The sequence below is a fragment of the Myotis myotis genome, unplaced genomic scaffold, assembly GCF_014108235.1.
Source record: "Myotis myotis isolate mMyoMyo1 unplaced genomic scaffold, mMyoMyo1.p scaffold_m19_p_7, whole genome shotgun sequence".
NCBI classification, from domain to species: Eukaryota; Metazoa; Chordata; class Mammalia; order Chiroptera; family Vespertilionidae; genus Myotis; species Myotis myotis.
The window spans coordinates 80,636,657-80,659,905 of record NW_023416379.1 but is presented as its reverse complement, the minus strand read 5'-3'; the positions used below and the strand labels follow the sequence as shown (position 1 = coordinate 80,659,905).

At 40.6% G+C, this 23,249-nt stretch overlaps 1 protein-coding gene across 1 annotated transcript in view; it reads right to left on the bottom strand.

The window, feature by feature from the left end:
- OPN5 (opsin 5) overlaps positions 1 to 19,857 on the bottom strand; it is a 29,632-nt gene extending 9,775 nt beyond the window's left edge. Inside the window, exons 1-4 of the mRNA XM_036316393.1 lie at positions 19,728 to 19,857; positions 15,909 to 16,028; positions 12,279 to 12,449; positions 8,237 to 8,571 (exon numbers count right to left, since the gene is read on the bottom strand). Of these exons, the coding sequence (XP_036172286.1) occupies positions 8,237 to 8,571; positions 12,279 to 12,449; positions 15,909 to 16,028; positions 19,728 to 19,857 (756 nt within the window). The remainder of the gene's footprint in view (positions 1 to 8,236; positions 8,572 to 12,278; positions 12,450 to 15,908; positions 16,029 to 19,727) is intronic.
- Between the last annotated feature and the right edge of the window lie 3,392 nt (positions 19,858 to 23,249).

Genomic DNA, 23,249 nt, shown 5'->3' with positions numbered 1-23,249 from the left:
CCCCCAGACTCCTCATATATATAAAAGCTTGGGTGGTGATATTAACCTTTCACACCAACTTTAAGAAATTAAGTAATTCAACCATTCTAAGAATATCTGGTTTGAGTTTCTACTTTCCTTCTATGTTATCAGCAGGATGACAACTACAGCCAACTGCCCCAAACCCTCCTTCAAACACTGTTCTAGAAAAATAACTCTTGAGAGCTTTGGTGTGTCTGCCATATGTCACCCCTGGTTGTTGATCCAAGTAGAGAACATCAATTCATACTTTTTAAAAAAGAAGCAGAAGAAGAATTCTGCACTTCCCAGTTGCAATTTTCTCAAATCTTAAAATACCACTATTCTATAAACAAGCAAAAGCTTGTTGAGAGGAGAGTGTAAATTAGGTCATGTCACTCTATGCATCTGTGTTTTAGAGTTTTTATCTAAAACTGAACACAATATTCCCCAACAAGGTAGTGGCTGGCATATAGAAAAGAAAATATCTCTATATGTAAAAACATAATATGCAAATTGACCAGATGGTGGAATGACCAGTTGCTATGATGTGATGTGCACTGACCACTAGGGGGCAGGCACTCAATGCAGGAGCTGCCCCCAGCCCGCAGGCATCGCCTGATCAGGGCCTGCCAGCCAACTTCTCAGTCCCTTCCCCTGGCCTGTAGGCTCCAATCACCTGATAGGGAACAGGAAACTTGGGGTGGGTGGCAGTGGGGGGTGGGGTTGGCTGTCAGCAGCTGGGAAAGATGGCCCTGATCACAGGTCAGGCCTAGGGACCATATCTGTGCTCAAATTTCATGCTCCAGGCCTCTAGTACATTTATAAGTATCTGGTTCAACAAAACAAGAGAGAGTTCACTGTTCATTACAGATGAACCAAGATGGGGATACTACTATTTGGAGGTGGGCAAACACTCAGGCACTCAGGTGGGGAGGCCAGGTGGTTTTAGAAATAAGAGCTATTACCACAGATCTTTTTTTAAATTTTTAATCCTCACCTGAGGATAACTTTCCATCGATTTTTAGAGAGAGTGGAAGAGTGAGGGAAAGAGGAGAGAAATATCAATGTGAGAGAAACACATTGATTGGTTGCCTCCTGCATGCATCCCAACTAGGACCCGGGCCAGGGAGGAGCCTGCAACCAAGGTACATGCCCTTGACCTGAATCAAACCTGGGACCCTTTGGTCCACAGGCATCATGATGCTCTATCCATTGAGCCAAACTGGCTAGGGCACCACAGACCTTTAAATAATCCAACCAATCAGCCATTTTTACAGAATCTCAGAATTGTATTTATTTTTTAATATATTTTTAATTGATTTCAGAAAAGAAGAGAGAAACATCAATGATGAGAGAGAATCATTGATCAGCTACCTCATGCACACCCACCTACTGGGGATGGAGCCTGAAACCCAAGCATGTGCCCTGACTGGGAATCGAACGATCCTGGTTCATAGGTCAATACTCAACCACTGAGTCATGCCAGCAGAGCAAACCTCAGAGTTTTAGAAGGTAACTTAGTTATCACTTAATTCCCTCCCACAGCTTTTTTTCACAGATGAGAAAACTAAAGTCCAGAGAGGGAAAGTTCTTGACTCAAGGTGAATCTGTCAAGATTCTGAGTTTAAGCGATAGAAATAGACCTTGGCTGAGAGAGACAGAAAAGGAATGTGTTGGTGAAGACACAGCCTCGCTGAGAATGCTGGACTTAGAATTGAGGCTAAGAAGGCAGGAATGATATCCAAAACTATGCCCTGAACTGGTTCTGATGCAGAAACTACTGCTGCTGTAGCCATGGCCTGGGAAGAGACCTCCCTGCCTCTTTATCTGGTGTCACTAATTTCTGAAACAGGCTCATGTAGCTGTACTCTAGCTGCAAGGAAATCGTGGAAAATTAAAAACTGGATTTTCTGTATCTTTTAAATTAAGAGGCGATCTTTGCCAGCCTTGATTTCCCACACTCCTTAGCAAGACACAAAATGTTGGAAATTCCTCAACACAAAAATCCCAGTCACAGAAAGGGGCTCAGCCATTGGCAGCCAAAATAAATAACACATGTCACCTATGTGAGACTTCTCGGGGGGCTTGTGGCAAAACTAGCCATAAAGTAAACAAAATGATGTGGTTGTTAACCCTATGGGCCTTATTGCCAGTGGTAAAACCAGACATTGAGCAAATAATCACAAAAAATAAATATGTAATTGTAAATTAATTATATATTGTGATACATTCTAAGAAGAAAATATAAAGGCAGCATGAAAATTTATATAATAAAGAGCCAGGGTTGTTACCACCAAAGGCTGGACCATACCAGATGACAGTGCTAGGTTGCCCTGGCGACCCAACACTGACTGGGGCCGCTGCAGGCCCCTGACTCAGCACTGACTGCCTAGGGGTCTGCAGGTCAGACCTGGAGAGAGGCCTGCAGAGAGAGAGGCAGGGTCTGATCCATAGCCTCTGGCAGCCATTGATCAGAACTTGCCTCTCTTTCTCTCCTGGCCTGGCCAACAGCCCCGCCACCATTTCTCTCCAGGCCTTCACTGGGGCTGCTGATCAGCCCCACCTTTCTGATCAGGCCCCATTGATAAGCCCAGAGATGTTGACTGACATAGAAACTGACCAATCAGAACCAAATTTGGATCAACTGTGAGGAGCCAATGGCTGCCTAGGAGTCAGAGCTTTTGACACTGACTAGCATAGAAACTGACCAATCAGAATCAAATTGGCCAGGAGGGGAGGGCAGTTAGGGGTGATCAGGCAGGCAGAGGCAGTTAGGGGTGATCAGGCCAGCAGGGCAGAACAGTTAGGGGCAAGATCAGACTGGCAAGGGAGGGCAGTTGGGGGAGAGATCAGATTGGCAGGGGCGGGCAGTTGAGGGCAACCAGGCTTGCAGGGGCAGGCAGTTAGAGGCGATCAGGCAGGCAGGTTAGTGGTTAGGAGCCAGCAGTCCCAGATTGTGAGAGGGGTGTCTGATTGCCATAGGAATAGGGCCTAAACCAGCAGTCGGACATCCCCTGAGGGGTCCCTGATTGGAGTGGGTGCAGGCTGGACTAAGGGAACCGCCCCTCTGTGCACAAATTCCATGCACTGGGCTTCTAGTATTATAATAAGAAGACTAATTCAATCAGGGAATGTTTCTCTGGGAAGTGGTGTTTAAGCTAAGAAGAAACAGAGAAAATAAGTCATTTAATTAGGTGAAAAAATAAAGCAATGCAGTCAGCCTTATTACAGACTACCCTTAGAATTCACATGTGGTTCCCCGAATCCGAATCATCAATGATAAATAACACTTGATGAGCAACAAAGGAGAGGGATCCTTTGAGGGAAGCAGACATTTATGTTCATGAATTTTAAAAAGAATTCACAATCATGGTGAAAGAACAAAGCAAAACAAAACACCTTCTCAGGAATGAAAGGGAAAGAGGGGCTGAAGCCAGGGGTCAAGGGAACACTTAACACTCATCAAACGTAATTAGGCTAACTTCATTTATTCAATTATGTATTCATTACAGCAATCTTGATTAAGATTCTAGCAGGCACCAGGCGATGGGGGGCAGCAGCAAACAGTGCTTGCCTTCACCTACCTACTGTCTTTCTAAAAAGAGCAACAAACATGAGATTCAGTACAGTAAACATGCTAAGTGCTCTGATGGCCTACAAAGGGTCTTAAGCTAGGCAGGGACTTTAGAGGAAATAGGAAAATGAAGATAAAGCTGGGTACCCACAGGGTCTAGATACTAACTATAGGTCTGGGGCACTATAGCTGATCTACTTCTGTTAAATGAATAAATATGAAGTACTAATAGAATTTGCCTAATAATACCTAGAAAAATTAATCTATGCTTCTGGTATTTCCTTCCTGTGACTCCACCACCTCCCTCTGTAAAGTAGCAGCAAGGGCCTTCATTGCCTTGTATGAAGGTTTTTAGAAGCCAACATACCCAAAGAAGTAAAACATTCATTTCTCAGCGTCTGAGTTTCATAAAAGAAACTGGAAATTTACGAGAGAGAACATACATTAGAGAAGAGGGTTTTGAGTGGGATTAAAATGACTTTGAGTATCCACAGCCAGAGACTTGAAGGACTCAGGGCATTAGGCTTATTATGTGAACAATTTAAGGGATGCCTGTGCTGTCGGAGCCAGTTTTCCCACTGCAGCGTGGGTGAAGAGCTTACAGCCAGAAGGCAAGGGAGGGCAACAGAGGAGCTGGTAGCTGACCTGGAGAAACTGTTCTGAAGCTACTTCACTGAGCTAGCATGGGGTGGGGAGCGGGAGAGCAAGAGGGGCAGGGATGGGATTCTGGGAGCAATAGAGCCTCAATGCTTTGGGGATAGAAGAGCAGAAAATGTATGCATCACTTTTCAGGGTTTTAACCAAGCTCCCAACATTTGCAGTCAAAAGATGGGGAAGTAGCTGGAATTGTTAATGAATCTAAAGAGGCTTTATATTTGGACAAGAAAGATGCAAAGTGACCCATGACAAGTGGTGACTGAGACCAGAAGGAACCTTAAATATCTCAGCAATGCCAGGATCAATAAACAACCAGCAGACCAGGAGCCCCGCCCATTGGCACCGTGGAATTATAAAGATGTGAGAAGAGGACAAAAACTCTTGATTCAACTGAATTTATCCTGATTGTTTAACATTGTTTTACAAGGTCAAATGAAGACCTAAAAATGAGGTTAGGCTGAGTCATAGACATAGATATAAAGAGAATATTTTTTTTCCTTTTGATTTCTTTAGGATTATCATTATTTTATTTTACTCTGCACACCTCTGCAATTTCTGTAGTCTGTGAAATTTTAGCCTGCTACAAAAGCTTAGCAAAACCACCTTTTAAAATAAATTAGAGAGAAGCAACAATGTGGAAAAAGGGTTATAAATAAAACATCAATTTTTAAGTTGACAAAGCCAGACTGGCAAAACGCAGGCCCAGGTAATAACCCATCTAGAAATAATTAGAGTACACAAAAAAGTAAATGATTTTGATCCCAGAATCCTCGGAGGTGGCCTTTAAGTAATAAGCTTTTAGACCAGGCTGTTCTGAAGATCAGAAGCTCCAAGCAAACAGGCAAATTGCCAGTCCTGAGAGGTAGCTAAATGAAGGAAAAAGACCCAGCAGGAGGTTTTTTTCCTATTTATTTTCACTCAGTATAGAAAATCAAGGTCAAAATTAAATAGTAATTTAAAATAGTTTTAATTTAGTACAGAATATGCCACAATAGGAAGTTGTGTTTATTTTTCACTGTGAGTTCAAGTTTGACTTAAGGTTTTTGCACAAATATGAATAATTAGAAACACTATATGTTTGGTTATTTAAATATATATTTTATATATGTAAATGAAATATAGAAATCCTATCTAATAAAGAGGGAATGTGCAAGTTGACCGTCACTCATCACAAAAGATGGCGGCGCCCATAGCCACAAGATGGTGCCGCCCAGTCCCTTCAGCCCCGCCGGAGCGGTAGGCAGTCAGCACAGCTGGACCCACCCTAGGAGTCCTCCAGTCCTTTTAGTCCCGCTGGCAGCGAGCCAGCAAGCAGGCCCCACAGACAGCAGACAGCAGGGCCTGCTTGCGGGTCACTGTGGCAACTGGGCAAGCCAGCAAGTGGGCCCCGCAGACAACAGACAGCAGGGCCTGCTTGCATGTCACCGCGGCGTTGAGCAGGCAGGCCCTACAGAGAGCAGAGAACCACGGGGAGTGGGCCTAATCCATCAGCAGGACATCCCCTGAGGACTCACAGATTGGAGAGGGTGCAGGTTGGGTTGAGGGAACCACCCCCTGCATGAATTTCATGCACCAGGCCTCTAGTAATATATAATACAATATAATTCAGTATATATTTTAAAAAGTATACATAAAATAAAATCATGCACATATATACCTACACTTTTCATTTAACATCTGTTTGGTTAATCTGGTCTGGGTGAGCCTGTTTAACCTATACAGTCCAGGACAAGGAGAATGACTATAAATCAAATTAAATGGCGTGTGCTGAGCTTCGCCTCATAAGGATAATGAGCTTCAGAAGTTATCAACCCTCTAAGAATGCACAAAAAAACAACACGATTCTGGCATATGCATAGTTGTGAATGGGTCAAGTCAAGCAATTAAACAAACAGGAGAGAGAATGATGAGTAACAGACTTGAAGAAACTAGAGAATGGCCTCATGCATATGAGGACCCAGATTCACTAGACAAGACTATCAAAATGTCTCAAAACCAATGACACTGGGGGATGGAAGAAGAGAAAGTGATATGACATCTCAGCACCCTCATGATATGTCAAATTAACTGAAATCCACAGCAGTGTGATAGACATCGTGTTGTTTCCCTGGGCCAACTTCCATCAGTGACCAGAAAGGAACACTATCACTGTTGCATTCACCCGGTTCCTAGAACAGTGCTTGATATAGAATAGAATTTGGATTAAATGTAACCCATATGTAACTTGGAGTTATTTATTTTTTAAAAGATAGGAGCTCAAGGAAGAGCTGAACATGAATAAATTAATTCATGATCCTACATTTTATGAAAAATTTTTCCCTACTTTTAGCCAGTTATAAGATAGAAGGAGATCATGCTTCCCAATTCTGCACTTTTGTCTATGAAGAGCTGCTCTGTATTTAGGTTATTGGTATAGACTTCGAATGATGAAAAGTACCGTCAAACTTCCTCCTGCCTAGCAAGTGGAGTTTAGGGAGCAAAAGTCAACTGGAATAAATTGATGGTAGCCAGAGGGAAGTAAAGTGGGGACTGGGTAAAAAAGGAAAGGAGAAGAAAAGGTACAAACCTCCAGTTATAAAAAACATAAGAAGAAGAAGAAGAAGAAGAAGAAGAAGAAGAAGAAGAAGAAGAAGAAGAAGAAGAAGAAGAAGTCGTCACAGGAATGTAATGTACTAGTATAGTATAAGAGAAACAGTCAATATTATCATAGCAACTTTTTATGGTGACAGTTACAAGACTATTTTGGTGATCTCATAAGGAATATATTAGTAAATGTTGAATCACTGGGTTATACATCTAATATTGGATGTCAACTGTATTTTAATTTTTTAAAAAAGAACCTTTGGCTTAACTGTGCAACCAAGAGATCTTAGAACAACTGAAAGTCAGCAACTTGGAGAGAAGAATGACTAAGATGAAGGCCCTGACTTATTAGGAAGCCATCTCCAGTCAAGAAGGAATTAGTAAGGGAACTAGTAAGGTCCCTGAGACCTTGGTCCTTAAGGTAGGTGGTGATGACACCTGAAGGTGAGCTATCCATCAACATGGTTGATTGGGATACCAGAAGGAAGTACTAGAATTTCCATCTACATTTACTTTTATCTTTAAAATATAAGATGGAAAGTCCAGTGTACCAATATTATTACACAGCTTGATATTATCTGTATGTCATTTATTGTGATAGTATGAGCTGAAAATATATTTTCCACATGAGGATGAGACATGATGAAAGTGTAAAGAGAAAGAAGAAGTTACGGTTTATTTAACATCTTTTATGCACCAGATGACAGAATAACATGTTTTACCTCATTACATCTCCACCATAACCCAATGTGATAGATTGTACTCGTGAAGAAATAGAGATTTAAATGTGTCTAGCTTTGGGTCACAAACCTGGCAAGTGTTGGTGATAAAATTAAAACCCTAGTTTGTTTTCAAATTATCTGCCCTTTTCATTATGTCACAATATTTAAATTGCTGCCAACTCTGAAAACTAGCATTCACCAGGGGACTCAAACTTGCAGAAATTGCTCCTGTGTTAAGTTTCCATAGGAAAGCAGATGTATTAAGTTCTTACTCTATAAATAAAGTGTGAGAATGTCCCTAATCATGTCCCCGAAGTCCATACAAAACAGTGAATTCTGTGAGGCATTTTATAATTCATAAAAGTTATGATTCTTATGCTAATAATTTATAAGAGCCATTACTATTCTGTCCAACAGGGAGAATAAGTCTCCATAGATCCATTGTATAATTTTGGTAAATATTAGAATTATTGTGTGTATGTGTGCATGTATGTGCGTGTATGAATGAGAGAGAGACAGAGACTTAGACAGAGACAGAGAAAAGATATACCACAAGGTTTAGATAAATAATAACAAAGTTCAGAAGGACATAAACAGTAGAGATTCTAAGATCTCCCCGTCTCCAACATTCCCTATCCTTTTTGCCCTTTGAAGTTTTAAGTGATTAGAAAACACCTCTGTAAATGATTACCGCAGTTACCTTGGTCAGTTTCATTTCCAGCATGTGGCTGCCATGGATCCGACTGTCAAAATGAGCTACTTTTTTGGAGGAGGACTTAACCTTGGCAATGATCTTCACGTAGGAGAACACAATCACAGCCGTTGGGAGTAAGAGGCAGAAGAAGAGGATGTTCAGGATGAAAATCTGACCCCCTACTGTGGCCTGGGCCAGCCACCAGTCCAGGGTGCAGGAGGTTCCGAAGGGCTCTGGTACGTAGTCCCCCAGACCTACCAAGGGCATGGTGGTCCAGAAGGAAGCATAGGCCCAGATGAATGCCAGGCAGATGTAGGTGTGCTTCCTTTTCAGCCAAACCCCTGGAGGTGGAAGAAAACCATTACCAAGATATAATCTGCCCTCCACCCAAATACCTCCCCTCGATATGTCAAATTCCACATCCAAAGAGTTATTCCATTAGCTTCTGGGAGAAGTGGTCAGATAACTGAAGCCTGAGGGAGAGCGGAGGGAAGGTAGGAAAGTTCCAGAGCTGGACCTTTTTCTAAGAGAACAAAATTGGAAGTGATTTCACAGGGATAGTTTGCTCTAGACATCTGGGAGCCTTTGGAGAGGGACATGACAAAAGCTGGGGAAAGAGGACAGAAAAAAAGATGAGAGGATGCTGAAGACAGTGGAGGATCTTGGGGAAGCATCCAGAATGAACTTTGAGATCCTATTCAATGCAAGAGGCCAACTGGTAGACTGAACTAAAAAAGGCACGTATTAGTGGGTCATCCAAGGTAGAATCAAATGACAAGACATTGCTTATATTTTCTACATGTGTACCCTTCTCCCTAAAAGCTTTTGTGTCTCTCATTTCACTTGTCTTCCTAAACACTTGTCGAGTGGGGATTGGTGGGCCATTTATCGTGGCTGTTTGAGGTGACATTGAAATGGTTGACTCTGCTTGGTGAAGGCAGATTTTGAATCTTTCAACCTTCTGAACACAAGAGCCACACTCACACAGCCTTAGGGGAAGAGGGAGGAAATCTAGGTAGATGGTATCACATTCTACAAAATATTCTGTGAAAATATTTTCAGGAAAATGAAACAAAAGAAAAAAACATAATGAGCTACATTTGTCAGCACTAGTGTCTATTAACTAAAAGAGAATTCCAGGAGGAAAAAAACAGTGCAATCATCTGAAGAGCTGTAAGGCACTGGTGGGCATTTCCCAAAGTACAACACAACCACCACGAGCAGGTTGGCTGCAGCCCATGGGAAATTATTTCCACCCCCTGCCTATCACCTCAAACCACAGGGCCTGAGAAGTGACCCCTTCCTGCCTTGGTCTTACAGTAGCAGAAAAGAAATATCAAAATATATTAATAAAAAAAGAATGACTTCTTGGGCATAGACTCAAGGTCTGCCCCCTACTTAGTGCCCTGTGAGGTTTGGGAAGGTAGCAGGGCCTACTTCTCAATTCTAGTATTTGACCTTCACGGAACCTGTCAATGTTAGTGTTCTTAGGAGTAAAACGGAAGAAGTAAGACTATATTGCTTACAGGTTTTAATAAGACTAAGTGAAATAATGCAAAGCCTCTCTTGCAACCTATAAAGAACTACAGTAACATACATTTTTCACTCCTGGGATTTGTCTCATTTAGTGCTAACAAGAAATAGAACAGATTGTTTATATACTCTATTGTCTCTATTTTTTCAAGTACATGGCATTTAAAAAATTTTTGAGCACAAGCAGATAGGGATAACAACTATATATGTCAGCTCTTGGTTGTCCATTATAATGGATAAAACATGGGCATGGAAAATCCCATATATTTACGGAATGTGCATAGGCATACTTACAAGCATTTATGGTTAGGGTTACTTGGTGAGGTGTTTTATACTTACATTTGAGTATGGTGAAAGGCTGTCAATACAGGAGGGAGTAGATTAGTAGGTTGGTTCTGTGTTGCTCCAGAAGTCAGAACTAGGACCAATGGGTGGAGATTACTGGGAGGCAGTTTTGTCTTAATATAAGGAATAACATTGTAACAATGATACAGACCAATCAGAGAATGGGCTGCCTTGTGCAGTAGTAAGCTCCCCGTCACTGGTCACTGGAATTATTCAAGAAGAGGCCAAGTGGCTGTCTGTCAGGGATGTCTTAAAACAATTTATCACATTATATGGGAGAAAGGTCTACATATCCCCAAGCCATCTTCTAATTCCAACAGTCTAAGACATTGTGTGGAGGGTTCAATAGTGTGTCAAATCAAATGATGAGACCATCCTATGGCAGTTCCACCTTAGAAGAAGCTAGGAAATAAATATACACAGTTCCCATAGGAGTTATGCCCAGCAATCATTCTAGGGATGGAAAAGATCACCTCTTTAATTGACACAAAGCCTATGTTTAAGAAAATATTTAAAAAGCAGAGACATTAAGGCTTCATATACCTCCAATATTCCCAGGCAGTTTAACGTTTTGCCTTCTTGTCTATAATATATATAAATATCATATTACACTATATATTATATCAGATATAATATACTAGTGCAGCGGTTCTCAACCCGTGGGTTGCAACCCCTTTGGCGGTCGAATAACCCTTTCACAGGGGTCGCCTCAGACCATCCTGCATATCAGATATTTACATTATGATTCATAACAGTAGCAACATTACAGTTATGAAGTAGCAACGAAAATAATTTTATGGTTGGGTCACAACATGAGGAACTGTATTTAAAGGGCCAGAAGGTTGATAACCACTGTACTAGTGTATACATGTTCACATTTTTCTTTTTTATTGACTTGATTGGGGTGACATTGGTTACTAAAATCCTATAGGTTTCTGGTGTAGAAGTCTATAATACATCATCTATATATTGCATTATGTGTTCACCACCCCAAATCAAGCCTTCTTCCATCACTGATATGACCAAATATAAGATTATAGAAAGAATTTGACTCTGAAGTCATTTAGAATATGTATAGTTGTATATTTTATCTTATTGGGAATTTTAATTTAATCTATTTCTATTGGAAGTTTTAAACTGTTTACAAAAGGAGATACAATGTTTAAAAAAAATAAAAGAATGAGTGCTGGATTGTGAAGATGGTGGATCATGACCCTTCCCTTTCCTGTGCATTATTTCCTTGGATTTTGGGACTGTAAACTTTTAAAATATAAAAGAAAACCCCATTACATTGAGAGTGGCAAGTCAACTCAACCTTTCCCACCTCGGGCTCCAGACTGTACTCTGTCCCCATGGTCACAGTCACTCTGATTGGCAGATTGAGAGACAGAGCAGCTGAATCCAGAGGGAGCCAAGATTATTCCCTGGCTGCCCTTGGTTCTCAATATTTAACTTATGAGCCCAGATGCATCTATTGTGGGTTCAATAAGTTCCCAGAACCCCAAGAAGTAAAGGTAATAAAAAGTTATTCTAACATGTGGAATATTCTAGTCACTGAAAAAACCAAAAACAAATAAAACAAAACAAAAACTCTAGCCCCTGGAAACTTGGTTATTCTTGGCGCGTCAACTCTTCTTTCTACCTATGTACCAATAGCACAAAAGGGACGTTGAGTGACGTTTCTGTGTGTGTCCTTCCCTGCAGACCCAGCTGCCCGGCTGTCTAACTTAGAGGCAGACCGTTGAATTCCTCATCTCTGCCATCAGAGGGAGCCTGGGTGCTTGAGGAGAATCACAAACAGCTCATACAATTACACTTACTGTGTGGGAACCAGCTAAGCATCACGGACCTAACATCCTTCCAAAGCATTTTGTGTCCTTTGTCTGCATGGCAAAACATGGGAGAAGCTTACACACTTTACACAAGGAAAGGATACTTTTAAAAGCAAACACCAGACATTCTTATACATGTAGTATTAAAAGAAAGCCACATTGATACCGGTTCAAACCTTTAAACATATGCTAGAATAAGATAGATTATAAATACACACACACTTGAGTATTAATGAGTTTATGAATTATCTTTGTTTGTTGCCTATGGGTGAAATACGGACAGTTCTGACAAGCCATCTAGCTTTGACTATCAGGGAGTTAGAAACCTTCCTACTTACCGTAAGATAAATAGCAGATTTTCAGGTATCGATCCAGGCTGACAGCAGTCATGGTGATCAGACTTCCACAGCCAAAGAAAAATCCAGCCCATCCGTACCAGCGGCAGCCAATCCAGCCAAACACCCAGCGGTGACAGAAGCAAGAGATGATCGTGAACGGTTTGCCTACAACTAGAGCGCCAAGCAGTTTGTGAAGGGAAGTCCCCTCCAGTTAACACTTACCCACCTACCTCAACTCACTGTTGAGTTACATCTTAATCAAACAAGAGATAGCTATTTTAGTAAATGTTAGGTTCAATTTCTTTCCAATCAGGCCCAGATTTCTGGGATTTAAACTCTTTATTCCTTTTGCTGTCCACTAGTTACATTGTTGTTGCTATTCATTTTCTAGAAAATATTCTTTTACAGGTGGTCCCCAACCAATGATGGTTCAATGTAATGATTTTTTGACTTTATGATGGTGTGAAAGTGATATGTGTAATAAATAAAGTACATGAGATATTTAACACTTTTATTGTAGAACTAGAGGCTCGATGCACAAAATTCATGCAAGGGGCTCAGCCCTCGCAGCCTCGGCTTCGTCCAGAAGGTCGTTCGGCCATCCAGTCTAATTAGCATATCATGCTTTTATTATTATAGATTGGCTTTGTTAGATAATTTTGCCAGCCTGTAGGCTAATGTGAGTGTTCTGAGCATGTTTAAGGTAGGCTGGATGGACTAGGTTAGTGTATTAAATGCATTTTTGACTTACATTATTTTCAATGTGGGATGGGTTTATAGGGATGTAATCCTGTTGCATGTGGAGGAGCATCTGTACTTTCATTCCCAGCTTGTTCAGTCCTTATACTCAATCTCCACCTCCCTGAAGGGAATGTGATCACAAAGCTCTTCAAACTCTTTACCTGACATATCTGTCAAAAGGGTTCTGGAACCTTACTGCATGAGGAGAACCCAGTTACCAATATTCAACCGATATTCACTGCCTACAGGTGCTGGCCTGTCCCATCCCTCCCTGGAGTGCCCCTTCCTTGGTATACAAAGATATGTAGAAGTCCCTGTTAGTTCCGTCAGTTAACACGTAGTTTTGAGTGCATTCTGTAAGCTGGACACACATCTCCTCCAGTTGTCTAGACAGCTAAACACACTCATCTTGCTAGACTGTGCACCCTCAGATTCTGAGAGCTCCCTAACCCGTGTCAGCAAGGAAACCGAATGTAAAAGAATTGCTTGTGTCCAACAAGTAATTATTCAGTGCCTCTTCTATCACAAACAGAGCAAGGTGTTAGAGAACAAGATTCACAAATTCATGTTTTAACAGAGAGCGCAGACAAAAGAAACAAATCATTTGTAGTGTAAGATACGATGTAATGGGATGATAGGTAGTGATTTGTGCTGTGAAGAAAAATAAAGCAGAGGAAGGGGATAGATAGAAATTGTTGTTTACATAATGAGATCAGGGAAGACCTCTCTGAGGATATGACATTGAGGCAGATGCCTAAATCAGTGGAAATATCTTGAGGGAAAATATCCTAGGCAGAGGAAATAGCCAATTCAAAGCTTGAGCTAAGTATCTGCCGTGGGTGCTGAAGGCAACAAAAGACAAATGAAAGTGACTCGCATGGGGTAATTGGTGTCAGTTGTGCCTTCAACCCATTAACAAAAGCTATTTTAAGATTCCTTCTGGAGCAAACATTTGATGAACCTTTGCAATGTCACGTAGAACGTCTCTCCCTTCTTCGCTTAGCGGAATGATAATGAACCTATCTGGTTCTGGATAGCTGAAGGAATTGTTTGGTTATGTTTTGGTTGCATTGTTTTGAGTTATTTGAATATTAATGTCCAGGACTCAAATCCCTAGATAGTCTGATCTGCAGTGAATTCAGGCTTCAATATACTTTTTTTTTTAACTCCCCCAGGGGATTCTAATACATATGCATGATTGCAAGCCATTGGTACTTAAACAACAAATGCTAGTTGTACAGATGTATAGATACCTGGTCTCTAGGATGTGCTTGCTTAAGGTGCTTATAATGGAATATCATTGACTAGTACAAAAATAATACAGACATAAATATATTTTAAGGTTTATTGGAAAAGGAAAGTGTATTAGAGATAGCCCTCAGAAGTTGAAAAAATGATCTGAGAACCAGAGGAAGCTATCACATGGAAGAAAATATTTCCCAGGGAATTACTCTAAAGACATATGCAGACTGATGAGGTGATTTGTGCCATTCTAGTGCAGAATTGCTTAGTTGAGTGCATTTTCAATGTAAACAACCGTTTAAGGACATTTTACTCAAGCCTAGTCTAATTCAGCCATAAGCATCAGTGGGGTATGATTTAATGATGGAAGAGGTGGCTGAAATAGCAGGTTTCATTCTGGAGGAGTTGTGTGCCCAGTTTACAGAATGTACTCTTCAAGTTCTTTATCTTCAGTACCCGGAAGAGAACCATCAGGGGTCAGCAGGGCTAGCTGACCAGGAGAGCTGTCATGTATGTTGTTATAGCGCCATCGTGTGGCAATAGCAAAAATGGCAGTCATCTTGCAGCCTCGAAAATTCCCTGGGGTTCATCTTGGCTATTTTCACAGATAGGGGCCTGACATGTCATGCTCCTCTTAATGTGCCTGTGTATTTCCTGTAAGAGTTCATGCTATTTAAGTCTGTCCATGCTGAGTAAAGCCTTTCCAAATAACCTACACCATCCAACTCTCAGTAAGAGGGCAGCACCTCACCGCCATGTGATAAGTACTCAGTAGGGGAGGCTTATTATTGGGCCTTGTTTCAGAGATTGACAGTGGCAGGAAGATCCCCATGTGAGGAGAGAAACAAATATCAGGAAATATTTTTCAAGGGGATGCTTTAGATGGGAAACTTTTAAAAGGATTTCAGCAGAAAGAGGAGTGGATGTGTGCTGTTGCAACTCCATACCCCTAACTCTAGTGATTGAAGACCCTATGTGCTAAATAGCAGCAGGCTGTGGGCTCCAGAGGCACATTTGAATGTATTTAGGCAACTCGGGAATTTTACAGATGAAAACAAAGGGAGGTGATTTTTCCCAAAGTCATTCATATTTGTAAAAATGAATTACAACTAAAGAGAAACTTTATTCCAAATTCTTCATAGGTTACCAGCAGCCCTTCAGTTTTCAATTTTGGACTCACAGTAAACGCATCTGAAAACCCTAGTTTTAAATATCCTGATATCCAGGTGACAGTCTCAACCAATTAAATGAAAGTTGCTGGATATAAAAGGTGCTTATTTTAACAGATTTCCATATGGGAATAAAGAGGTGTAATGGAGCTCAAAATAGTGATCTACAGCCTGCTGGTAAGTTTCTGTTTTCTCAATCAGTAAGCCCTACTACATATGGGGGTGTCTGAGGTATCCTGTATTATTCCAGATAGTCTCCTCAACATCTAACATGCCTGGCACATGGAAAGAGTTCAATAAAGGCTGAAGGAATGATTGTTTTAGCCAGACAACACTTTGTTGGCTTACCACAAAATGTAAACATGACTTGTAAAGGGAGGAGCAAAGGAGATGGGATGGGGTGACTTCGGAGTCAGGGAGGACTTTAGAACGGGACACAATTCAACCCTCCAAAGAAAAAACAGTGTGATTGTGTTACCTGAGATCCCCAGGTCACAGACTGCCAAATTGACAGTCATTATTTCCGCCGGCCTCAGCTTCTTCTTTCGTCTAGAGGACATATAAAGGACATACCCATTTCCAACTGTGGACAGAATCCCTACAAAGAAAAATATAAATCCCCGTTGTTAAAACTGGGATTTAGAGTTCACTCAAACACGAAACACTTCTCAGTTTCAAAAACGGACACCATAGGGTTAGAGGGTGGTGAGAGGACTCTACATAAAAATCTAGATTAAGAAGATGAAACAAAAAGCATGAGTGACAGGTGAGGGATGGTTGCCTCCAAAAGGATAGGAACCAGGGATTATAAAACTGAACTTACCCAGAAAAAGGAGCCATAACTTCCCAGTCAGCCTAGGAGGGTGTGGGCATCTTAACAGTCAGTGCTTGTACTGGTCCCCGGCAAAATATTTCCTCAGGCATTTGGATGGAGTATTAACTTTCTAGAACTCCCTCCCTCTGATAAGATGGGTTAGCCCCTTGGCTCTTGGTAAGTCCTGAAGATAAAGTGACCCAAACCGAACTAGCTCCTATCACTATCACTGCGGACTCTGAGGGATTCAGGAGAGGCCAAGGCCAGATGAAGCTGGCATGGTCTAAGGCCAGGAAAGGTCATCTCCTAGGGGCACACCCCAGGACCACAGCCTCCTGAGGACACGTGGACATTGGTGTCTGCAGCTGCTACTGGAATAGGTATAGAGGGGAAGTGGGTGACAATTGATAATATAGGCTCTCCCCTCCCACCAAAGGGAGAGAAAGTGACCCTCAACCACCAACCTACCAACAATGGTATCAACGTGTTCCCACTTGTTTTTTAATATCCTTTCATTAATGACTAATTGACTGTGGCATTACAATGAAACTGTTCCAAAGTTCTTACAAACCCAGTTTAAATCCAAAATGACCCAATCCCTACTGACTTTATTTAAGAAAAGAATACACCTACTTCCATAGCTTAACATGTAGAGTAGATTTCTTCAGGAATTCTTGCTTCATAGTGTAGCTGTGTATAAATGAGAATCTGGTACAGCTGCCTTTAGTAGTAAGGAATAAGGAGAGTATTAACAGGAGAAACCCAGAGTTTTCTATTTTAATTTCTACCTCTCCACTACAATTCATTTGGGAGGCAAGGAGAAAAGTGTGCGTTTCAGCTGATGGTATGAAACCACCAGGAACTGGCTGCCCTTCTTAGGAAGTTCTGATCCCCGGAACAGGGCTGCTTAATGGGCCCTTAAACTCTCTTTAGCTTTCTTAAGGCAGAAGAGTTAAAAATAGAAAAGAGTATGGAATTCTAGAGCAAACCCACTACAGTGAAACCTACAGCTCATGAAAGGAAATCAGCTAGCAAGGCACACTGGGAAATTAAAATGTGGAAACATGACTTGAAACATTATAAACAGATGCCATCTACTTGGTATCCAAGGAGATTGAAATAAGTATGCATATGCATTTGAAACACAAAGCTCATTTAAATACCCTTTGTCTTTCTATATTTCTTTTGAGAATATTGATTTTCTTGCTTTTCCTTTCTTAACTAACTCTGATTCATAAGGTTTCACCCAGTGCCCAAAGCATTATCCATATATAGTCAACTCACTATGAGTTGCATTTAGATTATTCCACAGGCAATCTTAGCTGCACGGGGGTATCAAGAGAATGCAAACTGATTTTAAAGGATAGTTAAAGGGAAATCAGGTTAAGAAAATAAAGACTAAAGGGGGAACATTTTTATAAGATGAAAATCCTGACTCTTTCTGTGAATACAAAAATATAAACTCTCATATATTGACAGATAATAAACTAAGTCATAGTAAAAGAGTAGAGGATGGGAATGGGTCTGTAGTTTATTTCTCCTTCATTCTAGTTTTATCTCTTCATCTCCCAGTTTTCCCTAAGACTTCCAGTATTTAACAGAGTCCACCAAGAATGTCATTCTACTCTGGTTCCTTAAAAGGAACCTAGGTACATCCTGTAATCCTGTCCTAGGACGGTATGAAAACCAGGTACAGGACCAAGCCCAAGACCTGGGTCTAGGATGAATCCACCTCCCTCCAGCTGCCCCTGACTAAACTGAATGTTCTGGAACATGTCTTGGTTTCACCCCCAGCTCCCTAAGTCACTTGATGATCCCTTTGGGGACTCTTTTTAGACTTATTTTCCTAGCTTGAACCCCAGGTGCATTCTCTGAGTTCCTGTGAATTAAGTGAAAAATTCTCTGGATTCCTCTTCCCACAGCCACCCTAGCTGCCTCTTCTCCCTGGATCCCTTCTGCCAGGGTGGGGAATGGACAGCTCTCCCTCCCTAGGTTGTGGTCTCGGGGAAATTGGTCAGGTTAAAGATGCTACTTTTAATTCATTCCTTGCAACTAATTGAGAAAATTCGAGTTATATGATGTCTATTTTTTCTGTCTTTTCTGATCGTTGAAAGTACTTATGCTTAATAAAAATGCCATGTGGATTTTATTTCCAGATAGATAGTCCCCATGTGGGCAGAGAGTTTGTCCACTTTATTACCTGCTGTTTTCCAAGTCACTTAAACTGTAGTGAAGAATGGGAATTCAGTATCTATTTGTGTGTGAAAGGATGTGGAGGCCCATTCATAAAATATAGAATTTCAATCAGTTTCATAGTTACTTCTAATAAAGCCAAGGACCCAGGGAATCCCTTTGCAGCAGAATTTCTTGATTTCTTTTGACTCAGGCAGTGACCATAGAAGGGTCTCCAGACTTTTCTAGTGAGTTTTGCTAATTTCAGGAGTTTAAAGAAAATTCTTATCCAGTAATAGACAAGAGAGAGGGAGAGAAAGAGAGAAAGAGAGACAGTGAGAGGGAGGGTGGAAGGGAGTGAAAGAAAGAGAAAGCTTGACCCAACATCTAAAAAGATGAAAGGCAGACACACCTAAAGACATAACCCACCTGTACACTGGTTGCTCAAATTTGAAACAATTTTAAATTTCAGAAAAGCATCATGGTTGAATTCTGAGTGCCTAGACTAGTGCTGCCCAATAGAAATATAATGTAAACCAGAAATGTGAGCCACACACACATGCAGTTATTTTTTTTTTTCTGGTAGCCTCATTAAACAAAGTAAAAATAGTACAAAATTAATTTTTATATTTACTTAACCTAATATATCCAAAATGTATGGGTAGGACATGTTGTCATTTGTAAAAATGATGAACGAGCTATTTTACATGGTTTTTCTGGTGCCAAGTCTTCAGTGCCTGGTGTGTATTTACACTGTAGTGCATCTCAGTTTGGAAAAGTCACAGCTCAGGTGGGTGCTCAGGAGCCACGCGGCCACCGCGTTGGATGGCACAGCCTGGAAGCCAATGTGGATTATGCACAAAAGCCTTTGGCCCTGGACTGAATCCCATTTATTATCAATCCATCTTTTCAACTCTCACCCAAATGACTTTATCATGGTCCATTCTAAGCTTATAATATTTTTATTATATCAAAGCATTTTTTAGCAAGCAAAAGCCCTGTATTTAAATAAGAGCTCATTATCATTACTTTTCTTATTCAGAAGACAATCCCACTACCAAAATAATGAAAATGAAGTGTAGTCTCAAAGTAAATTTTTTTTTTTTGCTGTAAAATTCTTTGAACCATCAAGGGAATTTTTATCTCGACGAATAAAGATAATAGAGAATTCACCCCATCTTCTGCCTTCCTCCCACTTTCACCTCCATTCAAAATATCCACGTGAGTGTTGGAATCTTTGTGCAAAATCAACATATCAGCCCAGGAATTTTCTAGATGCAGCTTTTGCACAGAAAAATTAAGGAAGCTTACCGATTATTGTTAAGTAAAATCCAGCCACTAAATCCGCTTCCCAGGAAAGTTTGGAAGCAAAGGGATCTTCGTCTTGAAGGTAGTGTGGCAGGCCCTCGTCCTGGGGCAGGGCAGTGTGGTTTAGCGCCATGCTGTTCTCAGGCAACCAAGAGTCTGAAAAGCAAATTGGGAGTGATCTCAACAAACCTGAATAAGGCAACTTGAACCATCTCATAACCATGTCACTTGTAAAATAAAGAACAATTTCCCAAAGTCATGTTTGTTTGTCTAATTAATAACTGGAGAACATTTAACAATCTTTTCACTGATCTAAATATGTCAATATTTAATTAATCAGTGTGCTGATTATCCATGCCTACATTATTTCAGTTCTTCATCATGCTACCCTCTTTGGGCTACTTCTCTCCTCCTTTGGGTGAAATGACTATGAAGTTGAAGGCCAAATCCTACCCATTTTACTGCTTGTTAGCAATTTTTGTAAAGGTCTGAACTAAGAGAAGATATTGTATGGAGTTTACAATAGATAGGTAGATAATAGATAGATAGATAGGATAGATAGATAGATAGATAGATAAACTCCATCAATATTTTAAATATATAGAATATTTTTTTAAATCAGATTATAGGTGTTTTTTGAAATTACACAAATTATCCAAAAAGAATCTCTATGACTTTTAGTGTATTTTAAGAGAATCAATAGTGTTGATATTAGGGTATTAAGTACAAAGGAATATAGAAACTTCACTAAATAATTTTAAGAGCTGGATTTTTGAGGAGCCATTTGGAAAAGAATTCAATTTTGGTTGTAACTCACAATTCATCCACAGGAAGATTTGGATTTAAAGTTTTCTAAAGCAGAAAGCAGCTTCCTTATTTTCCACTGTAACCCCTTCTAATTCACTTTCTAAATTTGCTCATTCCTGGATGAAACTTTGAGCAATGAGGAACTCCCAAAAAAACACCAGCCTTTGTAGTGTTTCTATTACATTTTGATTTCAAAAGTTTACAAAAAGTCTTTGATTGGCCCTGTGCAAGCATGTATCACACAATAACCCCAGTACTGAAAGTTGGAGTGCTGTGTTATTCCTTTGATGAAACATACTGCTGAGCATGTCCTGAGGAGAAATACTAAGGTGGATGTTCCAACCTGTTTTGAACTTGCTTATTTCAGAACAAACCACTAGATGCCACTGTTCAGCCCTGTAGGAAGAGACGTAGGGTAGAACCTCTCACTCCACAAGTGTAACTTGGAGATGTATACCTCATAATGGGTGGCAGGCTGATTAGCAGATGCCAATCACTTTCTACAAAAGGCACAGCTTAACCACTTGCTAATGGCCAATTTACAGCTGAAATACGACTTCTTAACCCACTCTTAAACTTCTTGGTGCCAAGTTAGCTGAAACTCCTGTCTACTTCCACACCCACAGCTCGAGTACAGTCACGTGATTAATGGCCATTCAAAATTCTTATTCCCAGGAGCTGTAGGAAGTGAAGCTTCCAGGAGAAACATCTGGTTACCAAGTCCAAGTTTATCTTCAGAACTCATTCCCCATGGATTGACCCTCCTTCTGATAAATTCTCTCTTCACCGCAGATTCCCCCTGCCCACTGGCTGTCCAGTCCTGTCCTCTACTTTAGATTCACAATCATAAAATGAGGGTTTGAGTCCAGCTGTGACACCCACCCCTAACACCCACCCTCTAGCACCCACCCTCTAACATGGAGCAGATTAGTTCAATTCTCTGGACCACAATCATTTCATCTGTAAAATGGGTATTAACATTTTTACTCACCACTCATGCTTGTTGTAGAAACAATAGGATATTGGATTTGAAAGCACATTGTAAATTGGGAATCCTGTCTAGTTATTATGCGCTGGGACACTTGCTTTTCCCAAACTTGCCCATCCATGAAGACTAGCAATTGTATAACAAATTTCCTCAGGGTCCTCAGCTAAATAACTGTATGCTTGTGTGACAATGAAAATATTCGTTGAGCACCTATTTTTAATCCAACTCTATGAGATAGGATAAGAGATATGTAGCATGCTATCTACATATGTGTCCATTTTTTTACATATGTATAGCATGCTATCTAGACGTAAGGAATATAATTTTCACTTTGGACAGAAACAGCTAATGATCAGAAAATAATAACACAAGACTGTAAAACAATAAGATGCTGCCTTATTTTGCTTTAGACAGTAATTTTTTTAAAGCAAGAAAATAAGTGTGTTATATTCATAACATAAATATTTATGGTTGAGAAATTAGGTAGATTACGTGTGTGTGTGTGTGTGTGTGTGTGTGTGTGTGTGTTTGTGTTAATATTAAAATTTTTTCTTTCTATATCTGGAGGGCCCCCAGGACTTCCAGAGTAAGACTCAATATGTTCGTATTGCTAATGATGTTGTAAAACTTTGGCTTGGTTTTGAGGGGCTTTCAAGGGAAGTGAGGGGCTTTAAGGGGAAGTGAGAATGGTGGGGGGGATTTTCAGTGGCGAAATAACATGAGCAAACATTTGAAGGCAAAAATTAACATAAAACATGTAAAGGATGGAAGGCTGGCTTCACTGGGATAGAGCGGCCCCATGGGAGGAGGGACAGCCACCTTGGCTTGCTACAATGAGATTCTGTCCCAAGGGGCCTGGAATGCCTGGCGTGAGTTGCTTTTGACAAATCATATATGGGGTTCCCTCCCCCCACACACTAGAATTACTGATCCAAATTTGTGCTATAAAAATAACTTGTCAATAACATATTTAAGGGTAGGCATTTCCGATTCTTTTCAAAAACAAAAATTAGTTTCCTTCGGCAGAATGAGAGAAATTGGTAAAAAAAAATCCCTAAATATTTAGGGTATTTGGGGACTCTTCACTTTTCCCCATACACTAAAGGCTCATTTTCAACTCCACACTTTACAAGTGTTGTTCCCCTTCCCTGTAGCGTCTGTTCCCTTTCTTCCTCCTCTATTCATACTCTACTTGACCTTCAGACCCCTGTCCAAAGTCCACATCCTTCAGAAGATAAATGTTGCTCTTTCAACAGTTACTTGCGAAAAGAACCTGTCTTCTCTCCACTCCCTAAAGTACTCTGAGGGGTACTTATTTATGCTTCATTTACTTCCTTTTTCCTCTTGTTTACCTTCACAGGCACAGAATAGCTTTTAAAGAAAAAGGGAGGAGGTACCAATGCACAGAGAAAGAGCACTGGCTCTGCGATCATTATCATTACTTTATGGTGGGGCTCTTTCATCCTCTGAGAGGGATTAAAGCAGGAGGAAGCAATGTGACCATCACAAGGGCATCTATAGAACAACGCTAACTCTACTACCTCAAATAATCAATACAACGTACAGTCATAATTGTGTTTGTTCATTTTCCTTTTTCACTATTGAGTGGACCTGAGTTACCTCACTGTGTAAATCAGCGGTTCTCGACCTGTGGGTCGTGACCCCGTTGGGGGTCGAATGACCCTTTCACAGGGGTCGTCTAAGACCATCGGAAAACACATATATAATTA